General features: G+C 40.7%; 2 protein-coding genes across 4 annotated transcripts in view; one reads left to right on the top strand and one right to left on the bottom strand.

Moving 5' to 3' along the window:
- The window catches only part of FAM210A (family with sequence similarity 210 member A), a 29901-nt gene extending 15905 nt beyond the window's left edge, over window positions 1-13996 (bottom strand). Inside the window, exon 1 of the mRNA XM_077893045.1 lies at window positions 13804-13996. The gene's annotated coding sequence lies outside the window, so the exon portion shown is untranslated. The remainder of the gene's footprint in view (window positions 1-13803) is intronic.
- Window positions 13997-14111: 115 nt separating this feature from the next.
- Window positions 14112-22595, top strand: part of RNMT (RNA guanine-7 methyltransferase) — a 33843-nt gene continuing 25359 nt past the window's right edge. The window contains exons 1-5 of one of the 3 annotated variants that reach the window (XM_077893020.1): window positions 14112-14216; window positions 15684-15722; window positions 16442-16903; window positions 18227-18362; window positions 21911-22036. In XM_077893020.1, coding sequence (XP_077749146.1) covers window positions 16484-16903; window positions 18227-18362; window positions 21911-22036 — 682 coding nt within the window. In that variant the 5' untranslated portion in view covers window positions 14112-14216; window positions 15684-15722; window positions 16442-16483. Of the gene's footprint in view, window positions 14217-14588; window positions 14781-14853; window positions 15423-15683; window positions 15723-16441; window positions 16904-18226; window positions 18363-21910; window positions 22037-22595 lie in introns of those variants that run through there. The other 2 variants (XM_077893009.1, XM_077893030.1) reach the window with 2 other exon arrangements.

Below are 22595 nucleotides of genomic sequence, written 5' to 3'. Positions count from 1 at the left end.
AGAAATATCTCAGTTATTACATGAGAAAATTACTAATAAGCACCAAACCACAGGTCCAGGAAGCTCTGAGAACCAAGGGGGATAAATATCTAAAATCTATAGCTGAGCATATCATATTCAAGTTACAAAAAGAAAATCTGGAAAGCAACTGGAAGTAAAAACAAAAACAAAAAAACACAAAATAACAAACATCTTATCTAGAGGAAAACAGGAATAAAGTCGAGCCAACATTTCTTCAGAAACCAGAAAAGAGGGATTCCTGGGTGGTGCAGTGGTTTGATGCCTGCCTTTGGCCCAGGGCACGATCCTGGAGACCCGGGATCGAATCCCACGTCGGGCTCCCGGTGCATGGAGCCTGCTTCTCCCTCTGCCTATGTCTCTGCCTCTCTCTCTCTCTCTGTGACTATCATAAATAAATTAATTAATTAAAAAAAATAAAAAAAATTAAAAAAAAGAAACCAGAAAAGAGTAAAGGGACTAAAGTGTGTATAGAAAAACCATCAAACTAGAATTCCATATGCAGCAAAATTATCCATCAAAAGTATTAGAGAAACAAAGGTTTTATTAAGCAAAAAAAAATTGGAAGGAATTCACTGCCAACAGATTTGACTTTCAAGAAGGAAATAACATAGGAACTCAGATCTTCATTTTAAAAAAAGATTGACAGGGAAGGAATCAACAGAGGTAAAATAATCTTTTTTATTATTAATTGATCTGGAAGACAATTGTTTAAAGTAATGCTAGTAAATGCACTAAACGATTAAAAGTACATAATAAGTGAAATTTAAAAATAGCACTGTCCCAAAGAATTGGGAATAGTCTATGGTAACACTCCATGGTGAAGTACTCGCAACTACATATGAAGTATTACAAAATCATCTGAAGGGGACTTAGATGAGATAAAAGTGTATTATGAGCTCTAAGGAAAATGATTTTAAAATTGATTTATCTAAAATGTATTTTAAAAGTACAACTGATCACTCATGAATAAATAAATAATATATTAAAAAATAAATAAAAAGGGGCAGCCCGGGTGGCTCAGCAGTTTAGCGCCGCCTTCGGCCCAGAGCTTGATCCTGGGGACCCAATATCGAGTCCTGCGTCAGGCTCCCTGCATGGAGCCTGTTTCTCCCTCTGTCTATGTCTCTGCCTCTCTCTCTCTCTCTCTCTCTCTCGGTCACTCATGAATAAATAAATAAAATATTTTTTTTAAAAAGTGCAACTGAGGGGCACTTGGGTGGTATAGTCAGTTAGATATCTGACTCTTGGGTTTCACCTTGGGTGGTGATCTCAATGACCTTTAGACTACCTTTAGACTTTCTTTCCCCTCTCCCTTTCCCTCGCAAACCCTGCCCCCCCCCCCCCCCCCCGGGCTCATGCTTTCACTCTCCTTCAAACAAAATATTCCACACAAAAAAGTGTAATTGATACACTGAAAGAGGAGATAAAATAGAATCATATAAAATTCTCAGGTAAAATCACAGAAGGCAGAAAAAGGGAAAAACAAAGAACAAATAGCAATGAATAAAAAACATTTACCAACATGGTAGATTATTAAGCCAATTAAAAGACAAATTGTCAGAGATGTCTTTTTTTTAAAACTAACTGCATTTTGTCTAAAAATCACTTACTTTATAAAGACTCAGATTAAGTTACAAATCAAAGGATGGAGAAAAAACACATTAATATTGATTTTTTTTAGAAAGATGGAATAGTTATATTAATTTCAGACAAAGCAGACTTTAGAAATTCCTTGTTTATCAAAATGAGAGGTATTTCATAATAAATAATATAGTGGTAATATTAGGAAAACATAACAATCCTAAATATGTGTAAATCTGATAAAAGAAGATTAAAGTGCAGGGCAAAAATTGACAGAACTGAAAGGAGAAATAGACATTACCACTATTATAACTGGAAACTTCCAACACCCCCTGTTAGTACTTGATAGGCCAAGCAGTCAGAAAATCATTAAGGATATAGTTGAACTAAACACTATTAATCAACTTGATCTAATTGACATTTATAAAATACTCCAACAAGAGCAGAATATACATTCTACTCAAGCTTATTACATGGAGAGTTCAACAAAACAGACCGCATTCTGTGGCATAAAATAACCTTAACATATTTAAAAGAATAAAAATCATGCAAAATATGTTCTCAGACCATAATGGAATTAAACTAGAAATCACTAACAGAAAGATAGCTGGAAAACCCCTGGAAATTAAATAATTCATACATAGGTCAAAGAAACCTTAAAATAAATTTTAAAATATTTTGAATTAAAAATGGAAATGCAACTTATTGAAATTTGTGGGATGCAGTAAAGCAATTATTGTGGAGAAATTAATAGCACTTAAGGCATATATCAGAAAAGAAAAATGATCTAAACTCAATAAGCTAAGCTTTCATTCTAGGAAACTAGAAAGAGAAGAGCAATATAAACCTAAAGCAAGCAGACATCGTCATCACCACACCATCATCATAGCAATAATCAATGAAATTGAAAAGGAAAACAATAGAAAATGTAACAAAACCAAAATCTGGCTCTGAAAAATACCGATTAAATTTGTAAATCTCTAGCTAGGTTTACCCAGAGAGAAAACACAAATTAGTAATATAAGAAATGAAACAGGAGTACTGACCCACAGCCATTTAAAAAGCGATAAGGAATACTGTAAACAACTTTGTGCCCACCAGTATGGTAACTTAGCTGTAATGGAACAAGTCCTTGAAAAATATTAACTACCAAAACTCATACAGGAAGAAAAATATGACCTAAATAGCCCTATCTATATCTTTCAAAGAAATTGAATCAATAAGAATTAAGCTAAAAAAAAAAAAAAAAAAAAGAAAGAAAGACCGACCAGGCCCAGGTGTTTTATTAGTGAATTCTGTTAAACATCTATGGCAGAAATAATGTCAGTTCTCCACAATCTCTTCCAGAAAATTGAAGAAGAAAGGCTTCTAACCCATTTTGTGAGGCTAGCATTAGCCTATGACCAAAACTGGATGAAGCTCTCTGCTTAAGAAAACTATAAACCAATCTCTCTCATGAACATATATGTAAGTCTTCAACAAAATATTAGCAAATCCAATCCATCAATGTTTAATACACCAAACCAAGTGGGATTAGTCTAGAAACTAAAGAATGATTGAATAATTAAAATTCAATATAATGCATCATATCATCAAGCTAAAGAAAAATCCTATGATCATGTGATTGTATGGATTGATACAGCAAAACCACTTGACAAAAATCCAATACCCATTCATGATTTTTTTTTAAACTCTGAGCAAACTAATAGTACAGGGGAAGTTCCTCAATCTGATAAAGAACATCTACGCCAAACTCACAGCTAATGTGGTACTTCATGGAAAAGAGACTGGGCACTTTCCTCCTACTACTAGGAGCAAAGCATGGATGTCCTCTCTGACCACTCTTACTCAACACTATACTGCAATTCCTAGCTATCGCGAGAAGACAAAAAAAAAAAAAATTGATACATTACTCACTCAATTTTAAAACTTTATAATAACCATAACCAAGACAGTGTAGCACTGGAGAACGCAAAGTCACACAGATCAAATAGAACAGGGTCCAGAAAGAGATGTACAAAAATATAATCAACTGATCCTAGACAAAGGCACAAGAGCAATTCAACAAAGAAAGAAGTTTTCCAACAATACTACAACCAGATGTCCACACAGAAAAAAAAAAATGAACATAAACATAGATCTTAAACCTTTCCAAAAATTTAAGTTAAAAATGCATCATAGGGGATTCCTGGGTGGCTCAGCGGTTTAGCGCCTGCCTTTGGCCCAGGGTGTGATCCTGGAGTCCCGGGATCGAGTCCCACGTCGGGCTCCCGGCATGGAGCCTGCTTCTCCCTCCTCCTGTGTCTCTGCCTCTCTCTCTCTCTCTCTCTCTAGGTCTATCATAAATAAATAAATCTTTAAAAAAAAAATTAAAAAAAAATAAAAATGCATCATAGATTTAAATGTAAAATGCAAACTATAAAACTATAAAACTTCTAGAAGAAAACATAGAATAAAGGACTTGTTAGATACACCACCAAAAGCAGGATCCATCAAAAAAAAAAAAAAAAGGTAAGTTGGACTTTATTAAAATTAAAAACTGCTCTAATGAAAGCCACATACGGGGAGAAAATATTCGCCAAACATATATCAGATAAGAGACTTGTATCTAAAATATTAAAAAAATTCTTTAAACTCAATATCTTATAAGAAAATTCAATTACAAAATGGCTAAAGATATGAACAGACATCTCATTAAAGAAGATATACACATAGCAAATAAACATCTGAAAAGATGCTGTATCACCCCACACCTGTTAGAATACCTATTATTTAAAAAAAAAAAAAAAAAAAAAAGGAAAAAGAAACAAATGTTGGTGAGAATGAGGAGAAAAGTACTATGCATTGGTGTAGCCACAATGGAAAACAGTATGGAAGTTCCTCAAAAAACAGAACTATCATGTGATCCAACAAGTCCATTTCTGGGTATTTATCCAAAGGAAAAAAAAAACAAAACAAAAAACAAAACCACTAACTCAAAAAGATATATACTCCTGCATGTTCATTGCAGCATTATTTACAATAGCCAAGATATTAGAACCAACCTAAGTGTCCATGAATGGATGAAAAAAAACAGTATATAAATACAATGGAATATTATTCAGCCATAAAAAGAATAAAAGTCTGCCATTTGCAACAGCATGGATGGACCTTTACAGCATTACACTAAATGAAACGTCAGAGAAAGATAAATCTATGTCATCTCACTTATATGTGGAATCTTAAAGAAAAAAAAAAAAAAAGAAATCTGAACTCAGAGAACAGACTGGTAGTTGCCAGAGGTTGGGGAGAAAAACTTACGTGGTGATGGATATTAAACAGACTTACCGTGGTGTTCATTTTGCAATATGTGCAAATATTGAATTGTTAGGTTGTACACTTGAAAATAATATGATGTTGTATGTTGATTACACCTCAATTAAAAAGAGGATGTTCAACATCATTTGTCACTAGGGAGTTGCAAATTAAAACAATAATGAGATACCATTATGCACCTATTAGAATAACTAGTACCCAAAACACTAACACACACCAAATGTTGGTGGGGATCTGGAAAAGGAACTCTCATTCATTGTTAGTGGGAATGAAAAACGGTATTACAGGCAATGTGGAAGACAGTTTGGCAGTTTCCAAGGAAAGCTAAACACAAGCTTCAGCAATAGCAGTCCTATAAGTACTTACCCAAATAAGCTGAAAAGTCCACACAAAAACCTGCGCACAAATGTTTATAGCAGCTTCATCCATAATTGCCCCAAACTGGAAACAACCAAGAAGTCTTTGAATAGGTGAATGGATAAGCAAACTGAGGTATTACCATACAAAGGAATATTATTTAGTGATCAAAATAAATGAGCTATGAAACCATGAAGAGACCTGGAGGGAATCATATTGCTAAGTGAAAGAAGTCAGTCTGAAAAGGATATCTACTGCATAATTCTAACTATATGACATTTTGGAAGTGAAAAATCTATAGAGACAGTAAAACTAGCAGTGGTTTCCAGAGGCTGCAGGGTAGGGGGAGGGAAGAGATGATCAAGTGGAGCATGGGGCCTAAATTTTTAGGGCAGCAAAACATTCTATATGATCCTGTAATTGCAGATAAATGTCATTATACATTTCCCAAAACCCAGAGAACTAACTACAGGATACAAAGAGTGAATCTTAATGTAAGCTATGGACTCTAGTTAATAATGTATCAATATCAGGACTTCAATCCTAACAAATATACCCCACTGCTACAAGATGTTAACAGCAGAGTTAAAAAAAAAATAATAATAATAGTGTAAACTCTGTGGGAGTAGGGGTGGAAAATATGGGAATTCTCGGTACTATCTCTGTTCTATGTTTCTATAAACCTAAACTTCTCTAAAAAATAAAATTCATTAACTTTTTAAAAAAGTACACTGTGGTCTTGCCAAATACAACTAATATTTAACATAGCTTTAAACTGAATCACAGATATGAGGAGGAGATCAATTGTAAAACTCATTAGGCTGAAACATAAAAGGAATAAACGAAGAAAAGAATTACCCTTAGTTATGCAAACTCTCTCAATTACCACCAAATGGGAGAAATCCAATTTTTTTTCAACAGATTAATATTCTAATTTATTCATTTCAATCTGTCTTAATCACACCTTGACGGATGCTTAAAAAAGTAGATGTATGCAAGTTTCTTTGTAGTATTTTCTGGGCTGTTATTTTCCTACGCCTTAATGAATTTGATGCCTTCAACTTAATTTCTATTATATAATCCACCTCCTTCAATCTATTCCGCTTTTGAGCTTTCTAATACAAGAACTGGGCAACATATACAAGCTGTGATAATGAAGGAGCCATTGCTAAATTCTTAGTCTTCAAGAAAGGTCAAATTATGCCCCTTAGTGAATTCTCAAAAAATTTCATTAATAATTCACTGATTTTTGGAACAGTCTGAAATGTCAAATGTATTATTTGTATAAAAATCAATGATTTTTACAAATTTACTATAAATAAATAAATTAAATATATTCATTTACACAATTTTTTTTTTTTTTTTTTGTCTTTCAGAGGACCTAAATTTCATAAGGCAAGCCACAGTGATTTGTAATGGTAGCACTGGTCCAGAATCTCATGATTCTATTTCCATTCCCTTCTTTTTTGGGTCTGGCTGATGTTATTCTATTGCACTGGGAGAAATGCAGGCTTTGCAGTCAGAAAGATTTGAGTTCCAGCCCTTTCTGGCATCATTTTACTTAGCTTTTTTCCTTATCCCTAAGTGGGTTTTTTTTTTTTTTTTAAGATTTTATTTACTCATTCACAAGAGACAGAAAGAGAGAGAGAGAGAGAGGCAGAGACACAGAAGGAGAAGCAGGCTCCATGCAGGGAGCCCGACGCCGGACTCGATCCCGGGTCTCTAGGATCAGGCCCTGGCTGAAGGCGGCGCTAAACTGGTGTGCCACCCGGGCTGCCCTAAGTGGGGTTTTAACTAAACCTTTATCCTATGGTATTTATGACGATGAAATGAGAGAAAATGATAAGTTTCTAGCATTAAGTATGCTATAACAATAATTAGTCCTAGTTTTCCTTATCTTCTCATCTATAGACCTGGCCAAACAAAGTCATATTCTTCCTTCATCTAAACTTTTATCATTCTTCCATTTGGCTGATCCATGCAAAATCCCAGCTTCCTTAGCAATGCATTCCTCCTGGAAACCATCTGGTATTTCTCCACAACTGAAGTTCTGAAACACACGATCCCACTTTCTGCAGCCTCTTCTACTTACAGCCTTCCCTCCCTTATTCTCTGGACTCTAGCTCCAGGGCCTTACACCACCCTACCTCCCATTTTTCTTTCAAATCTAATAGCTTTTCCTAGTTTCACTCAGAAGTCTTTAACCAGCCTCAATTCTAGGGTGCATGCCTTGAACTACTACTTTGTCCATCTGTAAATACCAGCCCACAAAATCTAATCTTGAGCTAGAGCAACTATTTTTCCCACAAGCATCTTACAACTGAGCAGTAACAAAAATCACGCAACTGAGTAAACTAGTACCCACCATACACTCAGGGTACCTCACCTTTCAGAAAGGCTCTGAATGTTATATGACAATTCACACTGGTTCCTGATCCAATCTGCTTCCTCTCCCTTTCCTTTCACTGACCGTTGCACAACTTTCTCAATCTCTTCAAACCTCTTATACTTTATTTTCAGCCCACAGTAAAATATAAGACACACTGAAGCATATTTCTCGTGTTTAGAACTCTCCAATCTCTTAGAGCCAGAGCCTAAGCCCTTACAATCATCTACGGTGCCTCACGTAATTTCCTCCCTTTTCTTCTCTGAATACATCACATCCCTTACTCTTTCTTCTCCTCACTCTGCTCCAGCCACACTGCCCCCGCCCCCTCGCAGCTCTTCCCACATGTTAAAGGGGGTACTGTAAGAATTCTGCACTGGCTGTTCCCTCTGCTTGGAACAGTCTTTCTCAGGATTCTGGCTAATTCTTTCACTCCCTGAGTCTGTTTTCAAACAGCATCCATTCCATGAGGCATGCCCTGACTATCCAATTTAAAATTAAAACGCCACCCCAATCCTCCCTTTCCTTACCAACATTCCAATCTTCCCTATCTTATTGTTTCTTTTTTCATAGCACTTATCTTCTAACATCCAATTTAATTCACTTATGTTTACTACTTAATGGCCCCACAAGACAGACGAAGATATACCCCCCCCCTTCCCTTTAAAAATGAGCCTAAGTCATTAGGAGTAAATTTTCTCACCTTCAGCCTTCCCCCTTCCAAAGTTACCTGCGTCCACACCCAACTCAGAATCCCTTAACTCCTTCCTCAGAAAAGAAACTGAATCCTCCCTCTGTGTTCTAGATCTAACCTCCTCCTGTCTTTTCCAAGACTCTGCTCAATCATATTTTCCTTGTATTTTTCTCCTTCCTGTACTTCAACCACCCTCTCCTCTGGCTTCTTTCCTTCAGCATGTAAGATATGTCATTAAGAAAACAGGTCTCTCTGTGTTATCTACTCAATTTCCTACTATCCTCACTGTACTTAAGGATCCTTAGTTCAGTGGCAGCAGTTTCTGCTGTAATTTCTGACCCACAGAGAAGAGCAATCACAAAGTTCTTCATGGATGATGGGGCTCCCCTCATAAATTTTTTTCTCACTGTCAGGGTGAAAGGTATCTCATCCAGACCCTCCCAGAATGGGTAAATTGGTCTTACATGGTAAAGCCACTCTACCATTCCAATCTCCCTAGGCCTCTGGATTCCTTCCTCTAGTATACAAGGCAAGTCTGGTATTTTAACTTCATGTAGCATGGGTCCCCTTTTGGTCCATGTTTTAGCCAACTAAACTGTCAGAAGCCCTTCTTAACTCTCTCAAGCTGTAACAGTGAATCCAGAATCTTAGCTTAGTGGTCCCTATATCAATAAATTTGGCCTGGTCCAACTTTATGTTCCTTCTATCATTATCCCACACTTTAATATCCAATCCCAGAAAAATTCCCCAGAATCCTATGTGTATAATATTAATGTGGTTTTTAGAGTGCAACACACCTCCTCATGGGATACACTTTGTAGCTTCTTTTTGAGGGCTTCCTAGGACTTGAGTCTAGCAGCAGGGAAGTGTAGTAGGGTAGTTCCTAAGGAGAACCAGCTATCTTGCAAGGCAAATACCTCATGAAGGCCATTACAGGTACCTCACACAAAGCAGGGTTCAATTCTCAAAAAGGAGTGGAAAGGCTGCTTTTACTGGCAAAGACAATGGATTGAAATTTAGGGGTTCAGTACCCCCATTCCAAATTTGAATATTGCATTCCTTCTCAATCAATGCCCTCATTTTAATACCAGGTACTCTGTTAGATGGGGAATTCATTTTACATTGTAATTGAGCCATTTTGCAGGATGAGACTCTAGGCTTGGTTTCCAGCAGTCTCAGCTCTGCATCTACAGGAGATGAGTTTCTTTAGGGCAGACATAAAAACTTTCAGGTTATTTACACAGAGCTTGAGCTGCGAATCTGAAGACCTGAGCTCATCTTTTTCTTTCCTCTTTCGCCAGCACAGTTAGCAGCCAGCAGTCAACAGCCAGTCTCATACTTGTTAATTTGACCAAAAATGTTTTAAGTCATCAAATATGTGATCATCCCATCCAGAACCTTAAGATGGTAATGTTCTGCGCTCTGTATGTCTCTATTGCCACATCACATCATGGGCTACCAGTGCCCTTGTTACCACTGGAAATAGTCCTTAGTGCCTTTACATCTAACCTGATTAGGGAACCAATTCCAAGAACACCACAGCCAATTCAAAAAACTCATCTTTAAGAATCTGTTCCTCTAGAACCACTCTCAGTGCCAAATTCTGAATCAGACAAGTTTCTCCAGGGATACAAAACCAACAGGAAATAATACATAAATATATCTCTATCTATCTGTCTTTAGGTTTATTTATATTTGGTGAATGGATATTTATTTCTAAGTATTAGAAATCTATTATTAGATTATTCACCTAAGTAAATACAGATTTATTTTAAGGAATTGGCTCACAAAATTATGGGGGCCAGCAACTCTGAAATGTGTAGGGCATATTTGCAGATTAGAAACTGGCAGAAATCAATGCTGTAGTCTTGAGGAAGAAGTTTTTCTTCTTGAGACCCCTCAGTTTAAAATTCAGGCCTTCGATTGATCGGACGAGGCCCACTCACATTATTGAGGGTACAATCCTTTACTTAAAGTCAGTTGATTACAGATGTTGACCACATGTTAAAATACCACCACAACACCTAGATTAGTGTTTGATTAAATGGATAGTTCAGCATACTCAAGTTGACATATAAAACTAACCAATCACACAAAATGAAATTAGATTTCTCAACCAAATCTTACTTTCAACTATACCAAAAACATTCAGAACAAGAATATCTTATGTGCTCCAAAAAGGCAATAAAATTTAAGCAGGACCACTCTGCTGAATGGACTGGCACAACAGTCCCTCCGCAAGCTTGGAGAAACAAACCCTCCATAAGCCACCTCTCTCCCACCTCCAAGGACACTGTGCTTAGGAAGCTGCAAGACTCTACCTACATTTAAAAAATTTTTATGCTTCAAAAATGTGATCTCCAACTGCATAACAGAAATTACACTTTAAGATTATACTTCTGTGTGCTGTCCCTTTGGAAACTAAGGACTTAAAAGGAGGCACGGTATCTACTGAATCTGTTGCTTACCTTTACTTTAACTAGAGAACTTGCAAGTTACTACTCCATTTTCTGTTACTGACAAAAATACAATCCAAACCAGGAGAATCCAAAGCAGGCAGGGTGAGTAATGAGCCAAATAACCAAAGTAGTACAAAAAGAAATCTTATACATGGATTGAAATAAACCCTATATGTCCCTTAAAAAAAAAAATTTTTTTTAAAGCTTTTCTTGGCAACTCATTCAATCAATAAGCACCCAGCTATGCCAGGCACTATTCAAAGCACTCAGGTTAAATCACTGAACAAAATGATGATCTTTGCCTTGTTGCAGCTCATATTCTAGTGAGATAACATTGAGTTATTTTTTCTCTAAATATAATAACCCATGCAATTATATATATAACCCAGCTGCATGACTTTGGCCAGATTACTCAAGCCTCATTTGAAAAAAAAAAAAAAAAAAAAAAAAACCTACCCCCCCCCCCCCCACTGGATTACTAAGAACTAAATCAGTTCAAATGTGTATAGAACTTAGTCTGGCACATAGAAGCTACCAAAATATTAACTATTATTTTAATGCAACTTTCAGAAAACCAGATATTACTCAGGCAATAATGGGGGAAAATAACACCAACAGTAGTTTTAAAGCATTTTTATCTGGCCATTCACTCCTTCCTTACCACTGCATTCAAGAGTTCTCCTATTCTCCACTCAATTTGCATGATGATTTTCAGTGAAGATTGATAAAAATCATAAAACACGATCTCTATATATCCCATGCAAGACATATATTCATGGTGGAGTTTGTGCAAACTCATAGTTAAGAGGCTTTTAATCTAATGAAAAAATGTCTTTAGAAGTCAAAGTTAGATTCATTTTCCCTAAAATTACAACAGCACTTATCTCTAGGAACTTGAGCATCAGAACCAGCAACATGGGCTGTCCTCGCCTCGTTCTAAGGGGTGGGTATGTACACAGCACACCAGTCCTAGGGCCTATACTTTCATAGTTGTCCATCCTCAAGAACGGACACTCTCAACACCGCTCACGCACATAATAAAGAATCCAAGTGCAGGCATCTGAAACCGAGAGCTCGTCCTCATTTGTTAAAAATAGGCCTCGTCCTGGTCCAGGAATGGCTGGCTCACCGCGGGCCAACCACGCAGCAACGCTGATGCCCACCGTGCAGACGGGGCTCCACTGTAAAGTACCCGCCGCAAACCTGGCCGCCTCCAACGCCAAGTCCCATTACCTAACTACCTCCGGGCAAGTAGGCCAGGAGATCACGTCTTCAAGACTGCTTCTCGGGGGATCGATCTGGGAAAGGATTCAAGGTGAACCGCAAATCTAATCACACTGCTTTTATGCCCTCAAGGTGCAGACGCGCTCAGGCCAAACAGCGTTAAAACACACATGCATCAAGAGCCCCAGTTCACAGGGAGTTTTGACCCGACGTCTCAGGAGGGAAGACCTGAGCCAGGGAGCTTCCGACTTTCAGGACAGGGGTGCCTTGGGCTGTAGCGGAGCCCTGGGAGACCTAGGAGACCTGGGAGATCTGGAAGACCTGGGAGATCTGGGAAAACTGGGAAACCTGAGAGATCTAGGAGATCTGGGAGACCTGGGAGAACTGAGAGATCTAGATCTGGAAGACCTGGGAGATCTACATCTGGGAGACCTGAAAAATCTAGATCTGGGAGATCTAGGAGATCTGGGAGACCTGAGAGATCTAGGAGATCTGGGAGATCTAGGAGACCTGGGAGATCCCAGGAGATCTGAGAGATCTAGGAGATCTGGGAGACCTGAGAGATCTAGGAGATCTGGGAGATCTAGGAGACCTGGGAGATCCCGGGAGATCTGAGAGATCTAGGAGATCTGGGAGACCTGAGAGACCTAGGAGTTCTGGGCGACCTGGGAGATCTGGGAGACCTGGGAGACCTCGGTGACCTGGGAGATCTAGGAGACCTGGGAGATCCAAGAGATCTGGGAGACCTGGGAGACCTAGGAGACCTGGGAGACCTGGGAAATCTAGGAGATCCCGGCAGATCTGAGAGATCTAGGAGACCAGGAGATCTGGGAGACCTGAGAGATCTGGAGATCTGGGAGACCTGAGAGACCTAGGAGATCTGGGCGACCTGGGAGATCTAGGAGACCTGGGAGACCTCCGTGACCTGGGAGATCTAGGAGACCTGGGAGATCCAAGAGATCTGGGAGACCTGGGAGACCCCAGGAGACCTGAGATCTAGGAGATCTGGGAGATCTGGGAGACCCGGGAGATCTAGGAGACCTGGGAGACCCCGGGAGATCTGAGAGATCTAGGAGACCTAGGAGATCTGGGAGACCTGAGAGACCTGGGAGATCTGGGCGACCTGGGAGATCTAGGAGACCTGGGAGATCTAGGAGATCTGGGAGATCTGGGAGACCCGGGAGATCTAGGAGACCTGGGAGACCCCGGGAGATCTAGGAGATCAGGGAGATCCCGGGAGATCTGAGAGATCTAGGAGACCTAGGAGATCTGGGAGACCTGAGAGACCTGGGAGATCAGGGCGAACTGGGAGATCCAAGAGACTGGGAGATCCAAGAGATTTGGGAGACCCCGAGAGATCTAGGAGACCTGGGAGACCCCGGAGATCCGGGAGACCCGGGAGGCCTGCGGACGTGCGGAGTCAGGCGGTCCGTCCCGTCCCCGCGGGCCGTGCCCGGCATCCCCCGGCATCCCCGGAGGCCGCAGGGACGAGCCAGGGCCCGCCGCCTTCGAGGACGACTCCACGGCGCGGCTCCCCGGCCCCTCGGCAGCCGTGCTCCGACGGAGAGCAGAGCGGAGGGAGGCCCGGACCGGAGCCGGCTCCAGTCCCCCAGGCCCCGCTCGGCCAGACGAGGGCGGGGGCTGCGGGGCGCGCGTGGCGGACCCCGGCCGGGGAGGGGGGGCGGGGGCGGGGGCGGCGGGGGCGCGCCCCGCGGGCAGGTGCCTGACCCCTCCCGCAGCTGTCGGCGCTCCGGGGCCCAGGCTACCTCTCAGGAGGCTGACGCCCCGCCGGGTCCCGTCCTGCCGCACGGGCCGAAAGGCAGGTCTCCGAAGCCGCGGCGGAGTCACCGGGACAGTGACCCGGTCGAGCGCGGGTCAGGGCGCCGGAAGCCACGGGGCCACCCCTCGCCGGCCCTCCCCGGCCTCCGCGGCCGCCCGCCCTCCCGCCGCGCCCACCAACGGCGTGCGTGCGGCGGCCCATGCGGCACCGCGCGCCCTCGCCAGGCCCCGCGCGCGGCACCACGGGACTCGTAGTTCCGGCGCGAGGCTCGCGCGGCGCTCGCTCCACCGGCCGGCGACCGCGGCGTCCCGGCGCCGACCCCGCCCCGGAAGTGGCGTCACAGCACGCGCGCGGCGCGGCCGGCCGCTTCCGCAAACAGAGCCGTGGCCGCCTGCGTGGGTGAGTGAGTGCGGCGCCCGGCGCTACGGCCGCTCTTTGTTTCCAGCCGCCCCGCGGCCGCCGCGGCCCCGGGGCCCCTCACTCTCGCGACGGGCCTCGCACGCGGACGGGGCGGGCCGGGGCGGGCGGGGGGCGGCGGGGCCCGGGGGCGGCGGGCGGCGGGGGGGAGGGGCGGCGCAGGTGCAGCCCCGCGAGGCCGGGCCCGTGACCTCGGGGTGCTCCGGGCGGCCGTCCGCTCGGCCCAACGGGGTCGCCCTGGGCCGCGGGGCGTCGCGGAGCCCGGGCCGCTCGGGTCGCTGCGGCCGCGGCTCCCGGAGACGGCGCCTCCGCCTCGCGCGCTCCTCCGACCCCGCTCTCCCCGGCTGGTGGCGTCGCCCTCGCCGCCTGCGCCCGGGCCCGCAGCTGCGATCCCCGGGGCCCCCCGCTGCCCGCCGCTTCCCGCCCGGAGCCCCGTAACGTTCCGGTCATGAATTTGCTGAATCTCCCCAGGCTTCGGGCTCCGGGCTCCCCCTTCTACGTTTGGTTCCGATAACACAGCCTCACGCCTTAAAACTGCTGTCTAGGGTGAAGCTTTTTTTTTTTTTTTCTTAAGATTTTATTCATTCATGAGAGAGGCAGAGACACAGGTAGATGGAGACCGAGAGGCAGAGGGACACGCAGAGACACAGAGACACAGGTAGACACAGAGAGGGACAGAGACAGAGAGACAGAGACACAGGCAGAGGGAGACACAGAGAGACAGAGACAGGCAGACGGAGACACAGAGACAGAGACACAGAGGGACACGCAGAGACAGGTAGACACAGGCAGAGGGAGACACAGAGACACAGACGGAGACAGAGAGGCAGAGATACAGGCAGAGGGAGACACAGACAGGCAGAGACAGGCAGACGGAGACTCAGAGACACAGAGGGAGACACAGAGACACAGGTCAACGGAGACAGAGAGGCAGAGACACAGGCAGAGGGAGACACAGACACAGAGAGAGGCAGAGACACAGAAAGAGGGAGAGACCCAGGCAGAGGGACACACAGGCTCCCTGCAGGGAGCTCAATGCCGGCCTCCATCCTGGGACCTGGGGTCATGCTGTGGGCCGCAGGCACCGAGCCCTCGAGACCCCATGGCTGTGAGCCTCATGGACACGAATCACCCAGTGCCCTGAGGTCCTCTGTAGTAGGAAGGACAGTGGGATCATGGAACAACCTAGTAAGTCCCTGCCCCATAGCTCTTACTCCTCCATCCCTTCCATTTTACACACAGGCCCATGAGCATTTGAAGGAGACTCAATAGTAAGTTGCAGACCAGGTTTCCAGACCTCTTGTCCAAAGCTATCTCTACTCTCTTCACTTTCTAATTCAGGCTCCCACTATGAAGTAAGCATTTCAGAAGTCAACCGTCGGTTCCCAGACTTATCCTGTTCCTGGTACCTTTAGTGTTTATGATTTCTTTCTTTTTTTTTTATTTCAGTGTCACTAGGCCAGAAGAAACACCCCGCAGTTCCACTTAGTAAGTAGTTCAGTCTAAAGAATTTAGTATTTATGTTTTAACGACCTTGTCTAAAAACTAATACACAAATTGAAAGGAAAAAATAGTATTTGTGTCTAATTCTTAGTTAGCCCTAAGTGCTTCCTGGTGGAACGTGTACCCCTGTTGGGTACTGTCCAGTTTCTCAAGCTGTGAGATCAGATTTGACATTGCCAACTTCGTTTGCAGTTTCACATTGATTTCATGTGGAATCCCCCAAAATACCAGCTTCGCACAAGTGCTACTGTCATTGAAAGGAATGCAGTGCTCTCTACTCCGTGGAAACTGCTCTATGTGAAGCTGTGTTGCTTAGACTTTTAGAATACCCTGCTGTACCTGTACAAGTTTGTCACAGCGTCCAGCTCACAGTTTGAGAACTCAGGCTATAAAGTAAGAATCCAAACAGAAATGGAACAAATGCTTGTGTAAGACCTACTTCATCTGTCCGTTTCAATGCCAGTAATGACTTAGGGGTAAGATCATACGTATGTTTAGGGATTATAATTAGTATTTCCATATTAAAATATTCAGAGGTTCATATGTGACATATATCAGTTAATGATTTCAGTATTCTCTCTGTAATGAGATTTATTTAAACTCCTAGCTGATTACTGAATTAAATGGCTAGCTTCTGGTTAAAATTGTTTTAAACTTTCGGCATTAGTGTTTGTATGAGTAAAATCAAATTTTTGCCATTCCAGTCTTAGTTCATGAAGTTTTGCCACCTACTTAAGTAATCAAAAATGGAAAATTCTGCAAAAGCAGAAGAGTGTGAAAAGCTCTCTCTCGAAGAGGCAAAAGCATCAAAAGATTTGGAAACAAAGTCTTCATTCAGTATTAATGAAAACACAACCACTCCTGGGACTGGACTTTCTGAAAAGGCTCCTGTCTGGGGACAAGCAGACGCACCGAAAAAGAGAAAAATGGAATTTGAAGATGATCTTATAAAGGAAAGTTCTAGTTGTGGGGAAGATACTCCAACCAAGAAAAGAAAACTTGATGCTGAAATTGTCCCAGAGGAAAAAGGTTCTGGTGATGATGAGGGCATTTCAAGGAAAAGAAGAATGGAAACTGATGATTTTCCAAAAGATGAATCTTCTACTGGAGATGGCACACAGAAGAAGAGAAAAATAGAACTTGAGGATGTTCCTGAAAAGCAAAAAGTATGTTGAATGTATTTTTTTTTTATTCATAATGGAATGTGTCTAATTGAATTGTGAAATAATACTGATTTTTACATAATCTTAAACCTTAATGTTCTATTTGTAAGGAATAATCTCTTAAGATATAGTGGGCTTTTAACTCTTGTAATTTAGTTGCTTTTATTTAGGTGAAACTTCTACTAATTGAGATAATTTTTATATTATTTAAGAACGCTTTTACTCAACTAGAAACTTGAAAGCCAGTTATTGTTTGCTTTTTCTCAGCATTTTAAGAAAGTCGAGTTATAAGTTCCTGTTGATATATTTTTTTTCCTTTTTTATTAAATGTTTCATCACTCTCTGTGTCAGAAGTAGTAGAGACTAAGACTTAAAAGAATAAATTTCAACATTATACTCAGCTTTAATGTGATTCCTTAAACTATATTGTTTGAGCTTCTCTTGGGGTAGTTACATAGAATTTTAAGCCTGATATTTAGGATGGATATTATAGAACAGGGGACAGCAAGTCATTTTCATCTGGGAATGCCATAACAAGAGGGACTCAGAGGCAGAACCTGAATTTGAATGGAAGGAGTACTTCAGTGAATGGCGCAGAGTGAAGCGTTAGGGTATAGGCTTTTGTCATTGGTAGGGTCTCAATCCATGTAACAGAGGAGCTGGTATTACACACACAGTTTCCCAACTTTACTAGCAGCAGAACCCGTTTTTCCCAGTGAAAATCTTAAACCTGATATGTAAGATGGGTAAAAGATGAAGCACTTTTGTTGAACAGGGAAGTGTGGGGATTTGAAGCCCTTTACCTACCATGGCATTTAGAATGCTTGGTGTATTAGGTAGGGAGTACACACAGAAGCTGTTGAATTAGATTAAAAGAAAAAAACCCAAAAATCACGGACACTGAGCATAGCTTAATGAGTTCTAATTCTTTTGTGTATCTCATTCAGTTCTTAACAATAATTTTATATGATAATATAAATATAACTTACTCTTATTTTATTCTCTTGTAGGAACCTGACATTTATTGAATTGAGTAAATTAGAACTCTGGAAGAGTACTGATTTTATTAAGACATTGACACCAAAATTATACAGATGAAAGATAAAGATGAAAATTTTAAACCAAGAGGTGTTTTTAAAAATAGGGAAGAGAGGAGAACAAATCTTACGTCTGATTATAATTAATAGGATTTCTCTCATCAATGCCATTTCTTACTGAAGATTACCAATTTCATTAGTATTTTGTTCTTACATAGATCATATGCTCTCTTAGGCTTATAGTAGCCATGTTCTGATGCTTAATTTTCTTCCATTCTCTTATTTTCAGAACTTAGAAGAAGGACACAGTTCAGCAGTGGCTGCCCACTATAATGAACTACAGGAAGTTGGTTTGGAGAAGCGTAGCCAAAGTCGTATTTTCTACCTAAGAAACTTTAATAATTGGATGAAAAGTGTCCTCATTGGTATGATTGATTTTTGTTTTATGATTTGGAGTTCAGCTTATGTTTCATTTTTTTTCTTCCCAAATGGTAATTCATATGCTAAACTATTAGATTATTAATTCCTTCATTTAATTATCAAACTTTGACTTTATAAAACTGCAACAAAAATTAAAACTAGGCCTTCAAGATAAATTCTTTTTGTATTTAAATTTGGACTATATAAGATATTTGTGAGTGTTTAATTGATATTAAGTTCATAAGTTAATTAGGCTTTCCAAAGGCAGTGTGCTTCTTTTATACTTAAAGTTACTTAGTGCTATTAAATAATTATTCTATTTTACTCTAATAGTTTTGGAGCAGTGGCAAAATGTTGGATTAAGTATTCAGTTTCAATTAAGTAAAGAAAATGGATGGTGTCATGGTTTTTTACCTCTAGGCCTTTAATTTAGAGTCCAAGAGTCCTGCGTGGTGATTTTTCACTGAACTTATTTTTCTTGTAATGCCTAGGGAGAAATGAAATTTATTGTGAGGCTTGATGAAGACATTCAGCTTTCTGGAGACAACATTTTATTTATAGAAACTCATCTTTAAAATTAAAATGGAAGTCAGTGGTGGAAATATTCAGAATATATTTTTTGCTTTCTGGTATATTAAGTAGTCATATTTCTTATGTGAGTTTAGAGAATTTTTTTTAAAGATGTTATTTATTTATTCATGAGAGACACACAGAGAGAGGCAGAGACACAGGCAGAGGGAGAAGCAGGCTCCCTGCAGGGAGCCCTGTGCGGGACTCAAGGTCACGCTGTGGGCCAAAGGCAGACACACAGCCATTGAACCACCCAGGTACCCCGAGTTTAGAGAATTTTTAAAAGCCATTGTGTTTTGAAGTTTTTTCTTAGTAAGATTTTGAGTGGTTTTGTTTTTTTAAACACTAGCCTCAGGAAAAGTGAGAATGCTTTCGGGATTACACTAGAAAGAATGAGGTGCTAATTGTGGTTGTTTTCTACTAGTTTTGATGATAATTTACTAATTTTTATTTTACTTATTTACTTTAAGGATTTTAAAAAATAATTTCTATAACCAACATGGGGCTCAAACTTACAACCCTGAAATGAAGAGTCGCATGCTCTACCAACTGAGCCAGCCAGTTTCCCCAGTAATTTACTTTTTTTAAAAAGACTTATTTATTTAGAGTGAGAGAAAGAGAACAAGCCCAAATGGGAGGGTTAGAGGGAGAGAGAATCTCAGGTAGACTCCCCACTGAGTTTGGAGCCTGATGCAGGGCTCAATCCCATGACCCTGAGACCATGAGCTAAGTGGAAATCAGGAGTTGGATCCTTAACCTGAGTCACCCAAGTGCCCAAATAATTGACTAATTTTTAAAGATACATTATTCATTCTGAATAGTATTAGGGCTGAGACCTAGGCTCATTATTTCAAACACATATTAATATTTTCTGTCTCACTTTTGTTTCTTATTTTCATGTTTTATTACAGAAATAGGATTTATTTGTCTGTGCTAGTTTTAAGCTAGGGTAATTGAATGTTGCTTGTCACCCCCCTTCCCCCCTTTTATTTAGTATTGTGGCATTTTTAATCTATACTTCCAAGGTAATCTTTGGACCCTAGTCCTAATTTCTCTTCCTTTCTTCATCATCCTCAGTAATATAGATAATTTCTTGGATATTTTTTCAGGGTCATTTATTCATGTATTTATTCATTGAATAAATATTTTAAGTTCAATTATATTTTTTCACATCATTAATCATTCTATTTTTATAATCAGGGAAATAGGTCATTTTTAAAAAGTCTGAAGTCAGACTTAGCAAAAGTTTTTTCTCTCCACATATTTGTGCTCATCCTTCCTCCTTCAGCTGTTCCAGCAACTCTCTTAGTGGGTGCTTTGCTATCTGCACCGTCTTCCTGGTTCTGGTGCAATCAGTGTGGTCTGTGCCAAGCTCCCTCTCTGGTCTTTTTTTCCCTCTGTCTCAATGCCTATTCTTTGGCGTTCTCTTTCTTATTGGTACTTTAGGAAGTACCAATAGCTTAGTAACTATTTGAGTACTGTTCTTGACATGTTAAAGGTATCTTTGAATAATATTCATAATTTTTCCTCTTATTAGTCTTACTATGGAAATAAAGAGATTTTATAATAATTTTTTACTCATTTCATAGTGTTAATGCTAATTTTTTTAAAGATTTATTTATTTTAGAGAGAGAGCGTGTGGGCACACTCATGCGGGTAGGCGGAGGGGCAGAGGGGGAGAGGAAGAGGGAGAGAGAATTCTCAAGCAGGCTTCCCAATGAGTGTGGAGCCTGACCCAGGGCTCAATTCCAGGACCATAAGATCAGCCGCTTAACTGACTGAACCACCCAGGCACACCATGAATATTCTAGCAGTCAAAATAGTATACATGGGAACTAGGGAGTGTTAAATTTAGGAACACCTGGGTGGCTCAGCAGTTGAGCGTCTGCCTTCGGCTCAAGGCGTGATCCCAGGATGCGGGATGGAGTCCCACAACAGGCTCCTGCGGGGAGCCTGCTTCTCCCTCTGCCTGTGTGTCTCGTGAAAAAATAAAACTTAAAAAAAAAAAAGAAGAAGGAAGTGTTAAACTCAGAGTAATAAAGATAGGAAGAGTAGATTTATGATTCAGTATTATATCAAGTTTTAGAATTGCTAAATACTTCAATTGTCTAAGAATGTTAATATGCCTGTAACTGATATTTGAACCATTTAAATGCTGATGTATGTGGTCCTACTGATACTGTGATTTGGTATATTGGGATGAAAGATTTCTTTTTTTACTCTAGAGTGTTTAAGAATTCTGGTGACAGTAAAATTAAGAGTTATGTATAGTTTTGGAACTAGTTCTTATATTGGTTTTTGTGGTAAGCCTGATGTCTTTTATAAAAATCAAGCACTTTTATGATCCTATAATTATTTTGATTTAGTTAGGTATATTATAAGCTAAACATTTAGTTTTTAGGAAGAGGAAACTACAAAAATCATAAGTAGTTTTTTTCTTATCATGAACAAGTATTAAATCTTGTGCTAATTAGAATTTAAAATGTCTTAAAAAAAAGAGTCTGCTATCCAGTGTTAAGTCAGATTCTAAAAGTAACCCTCAAAAACCTGTCTGACCTTTCTAAAATACTGGACACAGAGCACCTGGGGGGCTCAGTGGTTGAGCGTCTGCCTTTGGCTCAGGGAGTGACCCCAGGGTCCTGGGATCGAGTCCCGCATCGGGCTCCCTTCAGGGAGCCTGCTTCTCCCTCTGCCGGTGTCTCTGCCTCTCTCTCTGTGTATCTCATGAATAAATAAAATAAAATCTTTTAAGTTAAAAAAAAAAATACCAGACACATACTTTTTCATCTGTAATGCTAGAGGATCAGGTCAACTATTAGTCATATTTTGAAATGTTCACCAAAAGATGAATTAATTACATAAGTGAACATGTACTAGTTTATAATAAGCGTCAGGCAGATGTCAGTAGGTTATTAGGTGTAACAGTCTATGCTGTAGTAAAAATGGAGAAATGCTAATTTATTATGACATTCCTCTCTTTTAGGGGAATTTTTAGAAAAGGTACGACAGAAAAAAAAACGCGATATCACTGTTTTGGACCTGGGATGTGGTAAAGGTGGAGATTTGCTCAAATGGAAAAAGGGAAGAATTAACAAGCTAGTTTGTACAGGTAAGATACATAATGATATGGGCAAGAATAATTTGTGATCAATCAGGCAATTAGAAAATAAGCAGAATCTCAACATCACATGGCACTAAAATACCTTATAAGATGTTAATCTGGGTTTGTGTGTGAGATGGGTGTTTTCCTAAAGGAGTTATGAGACTTTACTAATGGTGTTGCATAATATAGGTAATGAGCTTGGGATAATTTGTCCTCCTTAAAAGGAAGGAAGTAATCAAAGGTGGAGTCATGTCTGAAGCACAAACTTGAAACAGCTTCCACTGGCCGAAGATAGGACAGTTAAATCAACAAAAAGAATAGTGATTTCAGTGGATTGAGACACATCAAATAAGGAAAAAAACTCATTGTTCACTCTTGGAGGTTGCTAGGAAACTTACTCATCATTCTGAAATTCACAAATCAAGGGTTCGGGTTATCTTCCTTACCCTCTATATTTTAGAGGTGACCAAATGGTTGGTTGAAAAGGGAAATTCTGCTCTATTTAAAAAATAGTAAGTGCAGGGGGAATTATGAAAATCACTATTTTCTGCTCTTGATGAAATAA

Source organism: Canis aureus, chromosome 1 (assembly GCF_053574225.1).
Source record: "Canis aureus isolate CA01 chromosome 1, VMU_Caureus_v.1.0, whole genome shotgun sequence".
Taxonomy (NCBI): domain Eukaryota; kingdom Metazoa; phylum Chordata; class Mammalia; order Carnivora; family Canidae; genus Canis; species Canis aureus.
Note: the sequence above shows the minus strand (reverse complement) of the source record. Positions and strands in the feature narration are given on the sequence as shown.